At 38.8% G+C, this 15,575-nt stretch overlaps 1 protein-coding gene across 1 annotated transcript; it reads right to left on the reverse strand.

Annotated features, from left to right (window-relative positions):
• Nucleotides 1-1,283: 1,283 nt before the first annotated feature.
• RpS17 (ribosomal protein S17) lies at nt 1,284-15,227 on the reverse strand. Its single transcript, XM_068357688.1, has 4 exons — nt 15,097-15,227; nt 3,359-3,510; nt 2,876-3,047; nt 1,284-1,386 (listed from the first exon to the last, which is right to left on the reverse strand). Exons 1-4 carry the CDS (start codon nt 15,097-15,099, stop codon nt 1,309-1,311), a joined length of 405 nt encoding a protein of 134 aa, XP_068213789.1. The 5' UTR covers nt 15,100-15,227; the 3' UTR covers nt 1,284-1,308.
• Between the last annotated feature and the right edge of the window lie 348 nt (nt 15,228-15,575).

Raw genomic sequence — 15,575 nt, forward strand, 5'->3', positions numbered from 1 at the left:
CAGTTATTTACATGTTTTTGCATATTTTTCATAACTCTGAGAAACTTCAGGCATTTTCCAAAAGAATGAGACCAACCTGACCTCTATATGACAAAAATTAAGGCTGTTAGGGCAATTTAAAAAATACATATAGCAAGGGTTAATTCTTAGGGTTATGACCAACACAGTAAGCCTCTTTGATTTCTCATTACTTAGAACATTTACATCCGACATGAATTAATACCCCACACACACACAACAGAACCTTTTTGAAGGATGTCTTCAACTTTCCGTATAAGCATTGTGCATTTATACAAGGACTTCTTCCTAACTTTGTTCAACATTGACGCCTTTAAAATTTACCTGCCATGGATCTTGAATTGCTAATTTCAAAACATAATTTAAATGGATTACCACTATAACCTAAACTGTCCACAATAACAATACATATTGTTTTTCAAGAACTAAGTTATGAGTTGGTGGCCAAATGTTCAAGAAGGCTTTGTGATTAAACTGTCCACAATAACAATACCTATTGTTTTTCAAGAACTAAGTTATGTGTTGGTGACCAAATGTTCATCAAGAATGCTAAATTAATGGTAAAATCTTTGAGTTTTCAACAACTAAGTTATGAGTTGGTGACCAAATGTTCAACAAGAAGGCTAAATTAATGGTAAAATCTTTGAGTTTTCAACAACTAAGTTAAGAGTTGGTGACCAAACGTTCAACAGGAAGGCCAAATTGGTAGTAAAATCTTTGAGATTTGCTAACAATGTTGGTGACTAGCCACTATACACTGAAACTGGTATAACTCTAAGACGGATATTTTAGGGAACATTTTTCCATTGCCAGTTCTATTAACCCTTTCGCCCCCAAAAGGACGTACCTGTACGTTCTTGCAAAACACTGTTATCTACATGTTTTTGATAACTTTATGAGAAACTTCAGGCATTTTCCAAAAGAATGAGACCAACCTGACCTCTCTACGACAAAAATTAAGACTGTTAGGGCATTTTGAAAAAAATATATAGCAAAATGTGCTCGAAATTTAACCTTATGGCGGGGGTAAAAGGGATAATGCCCTTGGGAAAAAATAATTCTCAAAATAGAATCACCGGAAGTATGAATCTTGCATATATGGATTTATAATTATTTAGAATTATATGGATGATGACTTAGCAACCATGAATATTTGACAACATCCAGCAAATATCCCAAGCAATGTAATAGTTCTACATTACTAACATAGTATATAAAATTATGTATAGGTCAAATTGATTAGGAAAAACAAAGAAAAACCAATGCCAACTAATTTTTCTTTTACTTCATTTAGTTTCTTCTATTGCCACCGCCATAGTTGGATGGTGCTGGCTGTGTGACTTGAAGACCGGCAAGTTTGTCGAAGTCCTGCAAGAGAAAAACAAGACGCATTTAAAAAAAAGCCATAATCATACGAGGTTGACCACTATACATACATACATATACCAAGGCACTTCCCCCCCTTTTGGGGGGTAGCCGACATCAACAAATGAAACAAAAACAAAAAAGGGGACCTCTACTCTCTATGTTCCTCCCAGCCTAACAAGAGACTCAACCGAGTTCAGCTGGTACTGCTAGGGTGCCACAGCCCACCCTCCCCCGTTATCCACCACAGATGAAGCTTCATAATCTTGAATCCCCTACCTCTGCTACCTCCGCGGTCATCTAAGGCCTCGGAGGCAGCAGCAGGGCCTACCGGAACTGCGTCACAATCGCTCGCCATTCATTCCTATTTCTAGCACGCTCTCTTGCCTCTCTCACATCTATCCTCCAAGAGCTTCCTTCACTCCATCCATCCACCCAAACCTTGGCCTTCCTCTTGTACTTCTCCCATCAACTCTTGCATTCATCACCTTCCTTAGCAGACAGCCATTTTCCATTCTCTCAACATGGCCAAACCACCTCAACACATTCATATCCACTCTAGCTGCTAACTCATTTCTTACACCCATACGCACTTAATAAAGTCAAGAAGAATACCATTTAATAGTGCAAATCACGAAAAATAACTTGGCCAACGATTTACACATCTTACTATAAAGAGTTGGCCATATATTCCATTTCAAGTCGGAGAAAATATCCGACGAACAATGTTAAAATTATGGAAACATTAAACAAAGCAAATTTGATACAGTACTGGCAATTTACTAGTGACGGGGTCTTTCCTGCTACCTACATAGCATGCCATAAGCTAGCCTCCTACTTAGCATTTCTATTTCTGAATTTAGCATAAAACAAACCTACTACTAATAATGGAAATTTTCTAATGTTGATATTGTCTGGTTTCACAAAAATTGATAAATTGACAAAATGTATTGGCTACATAAAACGTTATTTTAGCAAAATATGGACACTGAATCAATATTTTTCTATTGGGTTTGGTAAGTGTTAAATCTAACATAAGAACGGTACTCTTAAGGCTTAATGGATGCAATTTACTCCAAACAAACAACAATTAGGGATCCTATATAAACCATTTTAAGGCCACGACATGACAGAGGTAAAACACCCGGATAAGAACTACTACTACCAAAAAACCTCAGGTTAGGACACACTGGTTTAAAACTAGGACTTGAAATAAGCTGGGGTCTGGATGGAAATTTACAGAGTACGGTAGTTAGGTTCAAATTGTATCCTTATATTGTCATCAATACCTATCAGGGGTCTTGGGTTAAAAGGTAATTTTCCCATAACAAAATAACCAAACCCTACAGCTAAACATGGCAGATATTTTTCATTACACATCTACTCCCAGAAGGTTTTACACACAGACACCTGGCAGGTATTACATACTGTATGTCTTCTCTGCCAAGTATAACCTATCACCTACTTATATCTAAACCCTGGCAGCCCTTACCATCATCTTCAGCAGCTCCTTGGTGTCAGCGTCCACCTCAATGATGTCCTGCTCCAAAGCACTGACTTCTGGCACGTAGTTATCACGACGCTCACGCTCTTCCTCCTGGAGCTTGATGGAGATGCCTCGCACCGGTCCGCGCTGGATACGCTTCATCAGGTGGGTGACGAACCTGCGGAGAACGTTCGCGAGTAATGCCAGGTACGAATGGGGATAAATACAAAGATGTCTACTAATGTATAGATATTTCCTTCAGTTGAGTTGCTATTTTAACATGATTATTCAAAATGAATACAGTAATAGTATATATTAGTATTTATAGACTATTTCAACAGAAAATAGTGGGGATTGTTGTATTGACATCTAGAATATATGTGAGGTTAGCAAAATAACAGAATTTCTTTTTGACAATAACTCAATTGTTAAAACAAAGTAGTTCACAGGAAGAGAAGAGAAGAGAAGAGAAGAGAGAAAATGACTTACCCAGCAATTTTATTCCTAAGGGGCTTGGAGGGGATAATAGCAATTTCCTCGCATATTCTCTTGTTGGTATGGAAGTCATTACCCAGCCTTGTGTAATACTTCTCGATAATCACACGGGCTGCCTTCTTGACAGTCTTGGTACGCACACGACCCTGCGGAAAAAGGAACGAGTTATAAAGGACCTAGGAACGACTTATGACTTGCTAGAACAATAGGACATTTAATACAGTAAAGGACATAGGAGAACCACAAATAATAGAAGGACATTCAGAATAACAAAGTGGGTACCTAGAGACTGCAAATAATGCAGGGGAAGGAAGAGAAGATGACGGATTAACGAGGTAAGAAAATTTCCGAAAGACCATAAACAGATGCGAGTGGAAGGACATGCCCAAGGCCTTTGTCCAGAAGTAGCCTATTATTATTATTATTACTAGCTAAGCTATTACCCTAATTGGAAAGGCAGGATGCTGTAAGCCCAAGGGCTCCAACAGGGAAAAGTAGCCCAGTGAGGAGAGGAAATAAAGAAATAAACTGTCTGAAACGTAATGAACAAAAATATTTCAAGAACAATAACGGCTGCTGATGATGATGTATGGATTCCTTGTCACTGTTCCAAAGTATTCTAATGCTCTTAACTCCCATCCTGACTTCAACCTTGTCAAACTAGTTCTACTACAGCAGGAATTCTTCCATCTAAAGGGGAGTACTTAAAGATGAGAATGGAGTGCCATGCTGTTTTATATAAGACTTTGACAGTGAATCATAGTATGCTTAGTGAAGTTGTTTATGTACCACCCTAACAAAAAGGTTCTGGTAACAACGTATAAAATTTGAAAAGGAATCTACAGTATATATATCTATCAATTATGTAGTTTTAGCATATGCAGTCTTATTACACGCATTTCAAACCAAACACCAATGAGACTACGAATCACAGGCTCACTCTACCTAAACTACAAAAGCTTATATACTTAATACATGTGGTTACTTGGCAGAAGATGACCAAATATACCCTAGGGGCAACTAATACTTTCCAACAAGTAGCTCCGTTCTAGCTAATAGCACAGTGCAGCCAGTGCTACTGGCTAAAAGACCACTCAAGACCCGGTGTAGCAGGAAATTTTTCCCCCCTGGCTGAAATTCCCCCCGGGAAAATTAGCCTAGGATCGATTTCCCCCCCGGGAAAAGCAGCCCGGGCTGTTATTCCCCCGGGGGGAATTTCAGCCCTAGGATAATTTTCCCCCACTAGGCCCTTTCTCCCCCACCCTCCCATACAGAGAAACTATTTTGATGAATTAAATAATCAACGGTAAGTTTGACAAAATATTAGGAAATATATATATATATATAGTGAAAACCTTACTCTTTTTTCGTACTGTCCAGCACAAAATAAAAAGTACACTTGATGCTAAGAAGCACTATGGATGAGAAAAGAGATGATACCAATTCAGTTGTGTTACCAGAGATTTTGGGGGAACCGAGTGGGAAACCTGGGGTTTTAGGGTGGGGAAATGTCATAAAAGAGTGATTTACAGCAATAATAATGGTCAGAAATGCTAAATGAGAACAAGGTAACCAGTTGGTAAAACATATGGATCATGTAAGTGGCTGAACATAGGCCAAACATGATTATTTAACACATTTGAGATTTGTAAAATGGTACAGAACCTAACAAACCCACCTAACCTAACCTAGTAGTTTTCAGGTCACAGCCCCTAGCCGGGGGCAAGCCCCCGGACCCCTTCCCAGGTCACAACCCCTTGAACTATCCCAATATCAGCCTTCATCATAAATTCTTTAAACAAACAGGCATTTTTTTTTTTTTGCATTTGGAGGTTTATAGTTACGTCTGCACAAATTTCTTGAATTGACGATATATATACTAAAAAATTTGATTGTTCCCTCACATCCTTCGAAATCAGCAAGTTTGTTTTCTAAGCAATATTGCATGGGGTCTGATACGGAGTCACTAAGAAACTGAGCAGCACGCCTAAAATTCATTGTTCTTTTTATCCACGCAATATGTTGTGACCTCAATTTATTGCCTAAATGTAACCCTTCATTGTCTTGCTATTTGTGCAGCTTTTCTATGAAATCCCATTGAAATTGATTTCCATGGTAAACAAAAAAAAAAAAAAAAAAAAGAATGGTTACCTCCACCAAGCAAAGGGGGAATCTTGGCCCAGAGGGGGGAATATTATCCTGGGACAAAGTTCCCCCGGGGGGATATATATCCTGGGCCATATTTCCCATGGGGGGATATATATCCTGGGCCATATTTCCCCCGGGGGGAATTTCGGACGGGGGGAAAACCAGACCGTTACACCAGGACTATACTGTAGCTATAAGGGGAGATCTTTATATTATTCATACTCCTGTACTCTTACGAGATTATGAATGGGCTCGGCTATATTACTCTTTATGGTCTGTCTCTCTCTAAGAGCAGCTTTTCTGATCCGATACAACAGGGGAACCCTACACTCTACAGGACCTCCAGTCATCCCTACACTCTACAGGACTTCCAGTCATTTTAACACATTCGTTCGAAAGCATTTAACATTTCACACCGCACGTTGCTCGTTTGTCAAACCGACACCATCGAAGCACTCAAACTAGAAAGTTTTCTTTCCCTTGAAATTCTTAATATCTTCAGTCTTTTAGATGTCTAGTTTCAGGGCCTCAAATCTAAAGGCCCTAGAGCCTACATTAGACATATGACTTCAATTAACTATGCCATGTAAGGTATGGATAAGTATTATTGGAGTTAACTTGTCTAATTCTCACCATCTTCATAAAACAAGACATCCATAATTAAGGCTTTTAGTCAACTTCTACCCGTTCATTTTACCTTTTCCAATACGGTAATTACTTTCAACATATCCATACTACCGAACTTTCTCAAAATGTCTATCTTTAATGCCTTAATTAAATTTTCGTTTTCTTTTAGTAAGTGGGCCATTACACTGAATGCGTGATGTAATTTTGAATGTTCTTTTCACACTATAGTCGATGTCTCCACTTACTCCTTTATTGTGTATAAACAACTTTCCTAGGATATGTATGCCAATGTCTATATGGTCCTCAAGTGTTCAGTTCAGTTGTTGGGCGGAGGGATTCGCCTTTCCATCGGCACCGCCTTGGTTTTCTTCTTTCTTCTAATTCTTCTATTTTCTTCTCTCTTTTTTCCACATTTGATAAATATATTCTTTTCTTTTCTCTATTCCTTCTTTCTTGAACAGCACACTTCCTATTATCTTCTTTTCTTCTTCATACGGCTGTTGCAATTCCACTATTTTTCTTCTTGTCGCTGAGGCCTGGACAGTCAAGAATGAAGTGTTGCATGTCAACACAGTCCAGCACTGGGAGCAGATGGCCACTCAAGGCAGACGTACAACCATTGAAAACCCATCAGTTGAACTATGAAGTTGAAAGTTGCTGTACAGCCCAGGTGGTGGACATTATGAATGTAGATAGACCAGAAGGAAGAAACTAGAAGCAGCAATCAAAGAAACTTAAAAATAATGGCGGAAGCTGCAAACACCCAGGATGCGGCAATGCCATGCGAGTTTCTTACTTTCGTTGATTATTCTTGTAGATATTTTTCGTTTGGCAGGTCTTGAGTTCGTTCCCAAGGCATCCTTAATCAATATGAACTTCCTTTTCAGCATCTTTGTCATATATGATTTATCTGCATTTTCTATTCTTTTTTAAATTGGAATTACTGTGTCCATGTGCCTCAGATGACCGCGGAGATAACAGTAGTAGGGGATTCAGCATTATGAAGCTTCATCTGTGGTGGATAACGGGGGAGGGTGGGCTGCGACACCCTAGCAGTACCAGCTGAACTTGGTTGAGTCCCTTCTCAGGCTGAGAGGAACGTAGAGAGTAGAGGTCCCCTTTGTTTTTGTTTTGTTACATTTGTTGATGTCGGCTACCCCCCAAAATTGGGGGAAGTGCCTGGGTATATGTATGTATGATGTGCTCCCGTATTTCTTGGGGTTATGACAGTCTAACTATGTATGCTTCCTAACTTTTGCAATGCTTTTTACATTTACATCTGGCCTTACTATTCCCTACATATAATGAACAAAATCTTGTAGCTACAATACAGCTTAATTTTGACAAGATATAGTTTTTCTCAACATTTTCATTTATTAATTAAACTATTCAATGTTTTCTTTGCTTTTTATCAACAGCATTAACCATTGTTGTGGCATCTTTTCCCCTCCCCTTACATTTCTTCATGTTCAACATTTTGCTTGACTGTCCTATGGTTTTCTGAATAATGTCTGCCCATGGATTGTACAACTTTACCACTGCGTTATAAAAATAAAGAACGTACTCATGATTATAACTAGTAGGTTGGCCGGGGCACCAGCCACTCGTTGATCTACTACAGCTGGTGTTGCTGGGTTCTTTGACTGGCCAGACAGTACTACATTGGAACCTCTCTGGTTATGGCTCGCTTTCCTTTTGCCTACACATATTGAATAGTCTGGCCTATTCTTTACATATTCTCCTCTGTCCTCATCCAACTGACAACACAGATTAGAAGAGACTCTTTAGCTATGGGAAGCAGCTCTTCTAGGAGAGGGACACTCCAAAATCAAACCATTGCTCTCTGATCTTGGATAGTGACATAGCCTCTGTACCATGGTCATCCACTGTCTTGGATTAGAGTTCTCTTGGCTCGGTGGTAACTTGGAAACTACCATATTCTATAGTTTATATATTGAAAGATTCATTTTAATGTTGTTAGTGCTCTTAAAATATTTCATTTTAATTGTTAATTACACCTCTAGTAGATTCCTTATTACCTTTCCCCACAGGCCTTTTATCCCCTTTGGAGCCTTTGGGCTTATAGCATTCTGCTTTTCCAACAAGGGTTGTAGCTTAGCAAGTAGTAGTAATAACAATAATATGATGACTTTCAATCCTATTAGAACCAGCTCAGTTCCCAGCTGTCCACATACCAAACGTAAAGACATCCATGCAGCTAACTAGTTGTGCCAATTTATTTCTCAAGGTATACTTGATGATGTTAAAATCCTTTATCACAACATATATATTCTAAGAGTCTAAGAGATAGTAGGATTTGAGAATACAGTGATACCTCGGTACTCAACCATAATCCGTTCGGGATCAGTGTTCGACCGTCGATTTGCTCGAGTACCGAAACTTTTTTCCCATAAGAAATAATGGTATTTATTTTTATACGTTCCTACGCATTCCAAAAGGGAAGGCGAGTCCCCTTCCATAAAGTGGCTAGGTAGTTCTCCTTCAGGGGTTTTTCTCTCTCCAGTAAAAGGTTGGGCAAATCTCCTTCATGGGTTCTTTCTCTTCTCTCTCTCTCTCTCTCTCTCTCTCTCTTCTTTGGAGGGGAATCAGGCTGGGATGTAGTTCTCTTTTCTTTTATGAAAACATGTCATTTGTCAGCTTCTTTCTCTTCAGCACTATTCTTCTAAAGTGAGACATAACATTATCATTACAGATGTTCACTGCCCGGTCCGAACTGGCTGCCTCCCCATGCATAGTCAGGCGGTGAATACCAGTTGTTCCGGAATTTCTCGAACCAGCCCCTGCTTGCTTTAAAAGAAAATGACGAATCACTTTCACTAGTACTGGCACTTCTCTTCCCCAATTCTTCATAAATATGAAGAGCTTTCTCGCAAATGAAAGCTTCGCTTATACTTTCCCTGGCCAACTGCCTTTCTTTAATAAACATCAGGAGCAACTTTTCCATTTCCTCAATTACTTGTGGCCTTTGCTTACTAACTGCTGTCTCTCCCTGCGCAACATTAGCTTTCTTTATCACTTCCTTATTTTTCAAAAAGGTCGACTTCGCCATGCCATACTGTAAGGCTTGATCAGACACTCGTACACCATTCTTGTAAGTTGCAATAATTTCCTTCTTCAACTCGATCGTTGTTCTTGCTGTTTTCCTCTTATCCTTCCCCTATCAATAACTTTTTTGGGCCCCATTATTATCGGCAAAATAAGGCAATAAACGCACTAAATCACAATAAATTCTCAACACGTGTTGTCTGACTGACGATCCCTCTTGAAATGATGTTACCCGACCAGGCGAGAGTAGCCGAGATCGCCGCTCATCTCACTCGGCCACGCGTTCGGCTGTGTTCGAGTTCCGATTTTTTGTTCGAACACCACAGCCAACATTACTCAAATTTTTTGGTCAAACACCAATTTGTTCGACTACCGAGGTACCACCGTATTGTACTACCGTGCAGGTCGTAGAAAGCGACTATAAAGACACCTGCTGCCTTGAAGTCTTGCTTTTTTAGCTAAACGCTTGGTCCACTGCCAATAACTGTCGAAACTGCTACCATGCAGTTGCGCTATTATTCAATTATTATTACTTGCTATGGTACAACCCTAGTTGGAAAAGTAGAATGCTATAAGCTCAGGGACTCCAACAGGGAAAATAGCTCAGAGGGGAAAGCAAACAAAGAAAACTATAAAATATTTCAAAAGGAGCAACATTAAAATTAAAATCTCATACATAAACTATAAAAACTTGAAAAATAACAGGAGGAAGAGAAACAGAAAATGAAAAGGAAAAAAGTTAGGAAGGAAAGCAGCACCATCTGTCGGGAAGTCAACCACAGTCCTAATATTCTACTATTGGACCCTTTGTATATCAGCAGCCAGTTCCTCTCACACAAAGAAAATAAGAACTTCCTTCCCATTTTCTTATCCACTTTTCTCAAAAACCTCTACCAACCTTACTCGCAGGCCGTGTCCTTACCAATTTCCCTTGTGGGGTAGGGAGGACTAACTGCCCTTATACTGTCTTATTCTTAGCTGGCCGTCATCACACACAGGTGGCCCCTTACATACATAAAATGATAGCGGCCACCTGTATGTATTATTACGGGTAACTTAGTTGATGTCCATTTTTAATACACGCAGGAGGAAATGGCCGCTGATATACTAAGGCTACCTCCCTATTATATAAGAAAAAGACAATTCAACGTGCATTTATATATCGCACACTTGCGACAACAACGTCATAACTCAAAAAAATTTATTTTTGAGTTATCCATATAGACATATTCATCTTGAAATGCTGATTCTTTTGGCAAAAGTGTCATAATTGTAGCTAAAAATTGATCGCTTGAGGCGCTAAATGTCCCAACAACATACATTAATATGGGTGTTTTAATTGATTAAAATGGCTCTCCTGAAAAATAGCTATTTTTGAGTTATGACGACGTCGCAAACGAGCGATATATCAACCCCTATACAGGTAAATTATGGTCAACCCAAGTCATAGAAATAAATTAAGGGCAGTAATAACCTCAATAAATTGGTCAATTCATTTACCAGAAATTATTTTTCAATCGTGCCCCATGATTTTCAGTCCTGGGTTGGAGTTCCCTTGCTTGAGGGTACACTGTTCTATCTTATTTCTCTCCCCCTTTCCTTTATAGTTTATATAGGAAATATTTATTCAAATTTTCCTATTCTTAAATCTTTTACTTGTTAATTACTTCTCGTGTGGTTTATTTCCTTTCCTCACTGGACTATTTTCCCTATTAAGAACCCTTGGGTGTATAGCATCTTACTTTTCCAACTAGGGCTGTAGCTTCCTTAAAATATATTCTATTTCCATCCAATCTTGCTATTCCAACTAAGGTTGTAGCTTAGGTAATAATAGCAATAGTAATAATAAAAAGACATGAAGCAGGAGGTAGGGTAGAAAGCAAACTGTGTGGGGCAGTTAATGAAGACCTCGCCCACTTCATTCTTGAGTGTCCAGACCTCAGCGACGAAAGAAGAAAAATAGTGGAATTGCAATAACCGTATGAAGAAGAAAAGAAGAAGATAAAAGGAGACGTGCTGTTCAAGGGAGAAGAAATAGAGAAAAGAAAAGAATATATCTATCAAATGTGGAAAAAAAAGAGAAGAAAATAAAAGAATTAGAATAAAGAAGAAACCCAAGGAGGTGCTGATGGAAAGGCGAATCCCTCCGCCCAACAACAGAACGGAACGGATACGTAAAATTTGTTGGGTAACCACGTGCTGCTCGCATAGAAAACGGGAATCCTTTTACGTCTCCGTCTCCACCCCCACTACCATGATAATCCTCACTAAATGTACCTCCGAGTATGTTGGCCTACGAAACAAAGACCAATTACCCATTCAAACTCGCTTTGCTCGCAAACACACCATTTCGTCGCTTTTCCTTTCAGGCAAATACTAAATGTTGCGATACAACCATTTACTGGTGTGACAGTCTGAATGATCCCCCAGTCTCAGAATTCTCCTTGATAATCTGCGCATGCGCGAATATTACCGTTTGCCAGTGCATACGAGGTTGATGTTTTATTTTCCCGTAACATTAGCGTGCGCAGCTCAACATTACCGTTTGCCAGTACATACGAGGTTGATATTTTATTTTCCTGTAATGTTATCGTGCGCAGCTCAACATTACCACTTGCCAGTGCATACGAGCTTGATGTTTTATTTTTATGCGAGTGAAGCGAGCTAATGGCGGAAAAGAATCATTATACAATGGCAAGGAGAATTCTGAGACCGGAGGATCGTTCAGACCCGGAGCCTCTGCCGTTTATGGGGACAGCCCTTTGACCGGCCGAAAATCGAGGTAAAAAAGTCCGAAATCGGCTCTTTTTTACGGGAATGATTTGTTAAATAATGTAGATTGACGGGACAGTATTAAATTGTAAAACCGAATGTTTCTTGAAATCGAGTAAAAAAAAGTCCGAAATCGGCTCTTTTTACGGGAATGATTACATGACGTGTCCTTAAAAACTACAAACTTAACGAAGGGGTAAATATGTAGATTGACGGGACAGTATTAAATTGTAAAACCAGTATTAAATTGTAAAACCGAAGGTTTCTTAGACTGGGATGACACGGGCTCTATCTATCGGGAAAGTTGGAAACTAAGTAGGAAAATCTGCTCTTTTTCGCGGGAATGATCACGGAATGAAATATTAAATTCACTGGTTTTGTAAATGCTTGTCCCAACAATCTACATACTAGGAACCCTCTGGTCATGGATGTTGGAAATGTGTGAGAAAAATGGACAACTAACCCAAAATTCCCCTCCTAACCTGACCTACAAGCCATGTCCTTACCTTCATCGTGAACTAAACGGGGGGGCTGACGCCCCCCTGCGACCCCCCAAACACTGTTGCTAACATACAAACCCCACAAACCAAACCTAACCAATCCTAGTAGTTCCCAGGTCACTACCCCTACCCGGGGGCAAGCCCCCGGACCCCCTTCGTAAGTCTCTCTCCTACAGAAAAGAAGTTCCATGTCCTTACCTTCATCGTGAACTAAACGGGGGGGCTGACGCCCCCCTACGACACCCCAAACACTGTTGCTAACATACAAACCCCACAAACCAAACCTAACCAATCCTAGTAGTTCCCAGGTCACTACCCCTACCCGGGGGCAAGCCCCCGGACCCCCTTCGTAAGTCTCTCTCCTACAGAAAAGAAGCTTTGGGCAGCACTCAAAATTATATCTTATCCACATGATCATATTATAGGTTACTCAGGCTTACCTTAAATTTCGTAGTTGCTAAAACCACATCAGGGCCACATCACCTGTTTTACACTTTTTACATGTACCTCTAAAATCCCTTAAGAGGCCTTCTCGAAATAAATAGTGAAAGAATTCGGGGGTAACACGAGTGAAATCACGTAGATGTATATATCTGAGGGTCTTAATTGCATCAATCTGATCAATACGGGAGATAAACTCGAAAATATCACTCACAGAGAAACTATACGGAACAGGTCTATCCATCACGGCGGTTAGAGTTGGAAAGGGTCGGCTGTAGGTCAATCTCGGGTCATGGGGGGGATTAAAAATTTGAAATCACGCGGCCCACGAAAGGGTTAGTTCAGTTGCTTTGTTTGACACTGGCTTTATCTGACGAAATATCTTAACTAGATGCTGGATAACCTAACCTTTGTTTGTATATAAAACAAAATAGTATTCGGCATAACTTTGGGATGATTTCGAAAGAAATAACAATCTTAACAAGAGATTAAAATGAAAATTGTTGAAATTAGCGAAAACATACGTACGAACATCGAAAACTGTTCATGCTTGCGCGACCAGCTGATATGCGAATCGAGCGCCGCCAAACGGGTGTTATTATAATCAGGTAGGAAACAATGATTGCGGGAAATTTTACGACCGAGTAAGTTGGCCGTGGCTTCGGCATACGACGCATTGTAACAGCCTTTTTCTAACATAACATTTCATGATAAATATCCCAGCAGTATCAAATGTCACTAAACATGACGTGTCCTCAAAAACTACATACTTAACTAAGGGGTAAATATGTAGATTGACGGGACAGTATTAATTTGTAAAACCGAACGTTTCTTAGACTGGGATGACACGGGCTCTGTCTATCGGGAAAGTTGGAAACTAAGCAGGAGCTACCCGTGACTTGCGTACGGACCATGCTGAACTTAGAAAATATTGCCGTGGTAAAGGTAAATTGTGTTATTAGTCAAAACGATAAATTAACATCATATTATGGTATGTTAGAAAATTGTAAAGAACATCAACCCCATAATGAAATACGATTTGGCTAATAATAAGAAAGATATCCCTGTCCCCATAAATGGCAGACACCCCCAATAATTTTCTCACATTTATATGAAACAATCAAAGATATAAAGATCAAAACAAAGGCTCGCTAACCATCGCACGGCACCCGTAAGATAGACCGATAAAACGCCATGTACCTATGAACCAATGGGAGCGAATATAAGTTACGGAGCCTTTGTATATCAGCGGCCAGCTCTTCCAGCAAGCATGAATTATGGACACCAACCAAAGTTAATTTAACCCCCCTAACCTAACCTACATGCTGGGGGTCCCACATTATCGGCTGATATTATTATTATTACTAGCTAGGCTACAATCATAGTTGGAAAAGCATGATGTTATAAGCCCAGGGTATCCAAAGAGAAAAAAATAGCTCATTGAGGCAAGGAAATATGAAAATAAACAATGATAACATATCAACAAATTATTTTAGAAGGTATATGGGCTTCAAAGATAAAAAATAGCCCAGGGAGGAAAATATAAATTAATTTAGAAACTATCATATATTTAGTTATTTTTCATGAAAATAAGGGTAATTTCCGAAGAAAAATTACGTTTTTTAAGGAAATATTGAAAACCCGACAAATCTTTTTAAAACTCAGCGATGTTTCGTGGCCTTTACCCTTAGGGTTAAAGAAAGGCTCAAATGCATGACCTGTGAATTAGTCAGGTCAGAGTTCTCTTAAAGGCCTTATTAAATAGGTCATAGCAGGTCAAACTGACGGTCAGAATATAACAGCCTACAGTAAACCAGGTTACTATAAGATTTATATATATATATATACGGTGGCGAGTCAAAGACCTAAATACGGGTAGGATATTTTCTTTTCTATATTAACTATTAAATGTTTACCTGATTTAATCAAATCCTCTACTTATTTTCTTTATTTTGTCTTAATATAACAATAAATTAACTTAACAGTTAACTATCATTAACAAAAAAATACACAAAACCGTAACTTTGTTTCCATTCATAACAAGACGAACATTGACCACGCGAATAAAATCATCTCTAATTAAATTATTTCAAAATCTAACGCGTAATTAATACAACTAATACAATTTTGAATTATCTATTTTTCAACAGGAAATTAAATAGATAGAAAAATGCTTACCATTTTGGAGGATTACTCGGATGAAATATGTTAACACATCAACAACCTTATGTTCACCGCACGTAAACGAGAAAGAGCGGAAAGGCAACGTTCCACAGCTGAAGCGAGCTTCAAGAGCGCTCGCTAGCGTTCAGGTGAAGTGCAATAGTTCGTTCGAAACCTTTAATCAAATAAATATATAACAAGTTAAATATGATATATGATAATTTATTTCAATTTAAAATCAATAATATTCATTAAAATATAACAATATATAGATTTTATGGATTAAAATGAGTCTATTATACTACTTTTTCTCAATATTTTTCATCAAACGAAGCCAAAGTTATATCATTCGAACACATATTTATAAAGCGTTTTCCTAATCACTACTTTTACTATTTTTACATAATGAACAGACCTCGTGGAGAACGGCGCTAAAGTATCATTTTGAATAAATATATATATTGAAAATTTATATATATAAACTGATTTTGGAG

Source organism: Palaemon carinicauda, chromosome 34 (assembly GCF_036898095.1).
Source record: "Palaemon carinicauda isolate YSFRI2023 chromosome 34, ASM3689809v2, whole genome shotgun sequence".
Lineage (NCBI taxonomy): Eukaryota > Metazoa > Arthropoda > Malacostraca > Decapoda > Palaemonidae > Palaemon > Palaemon carinicauda.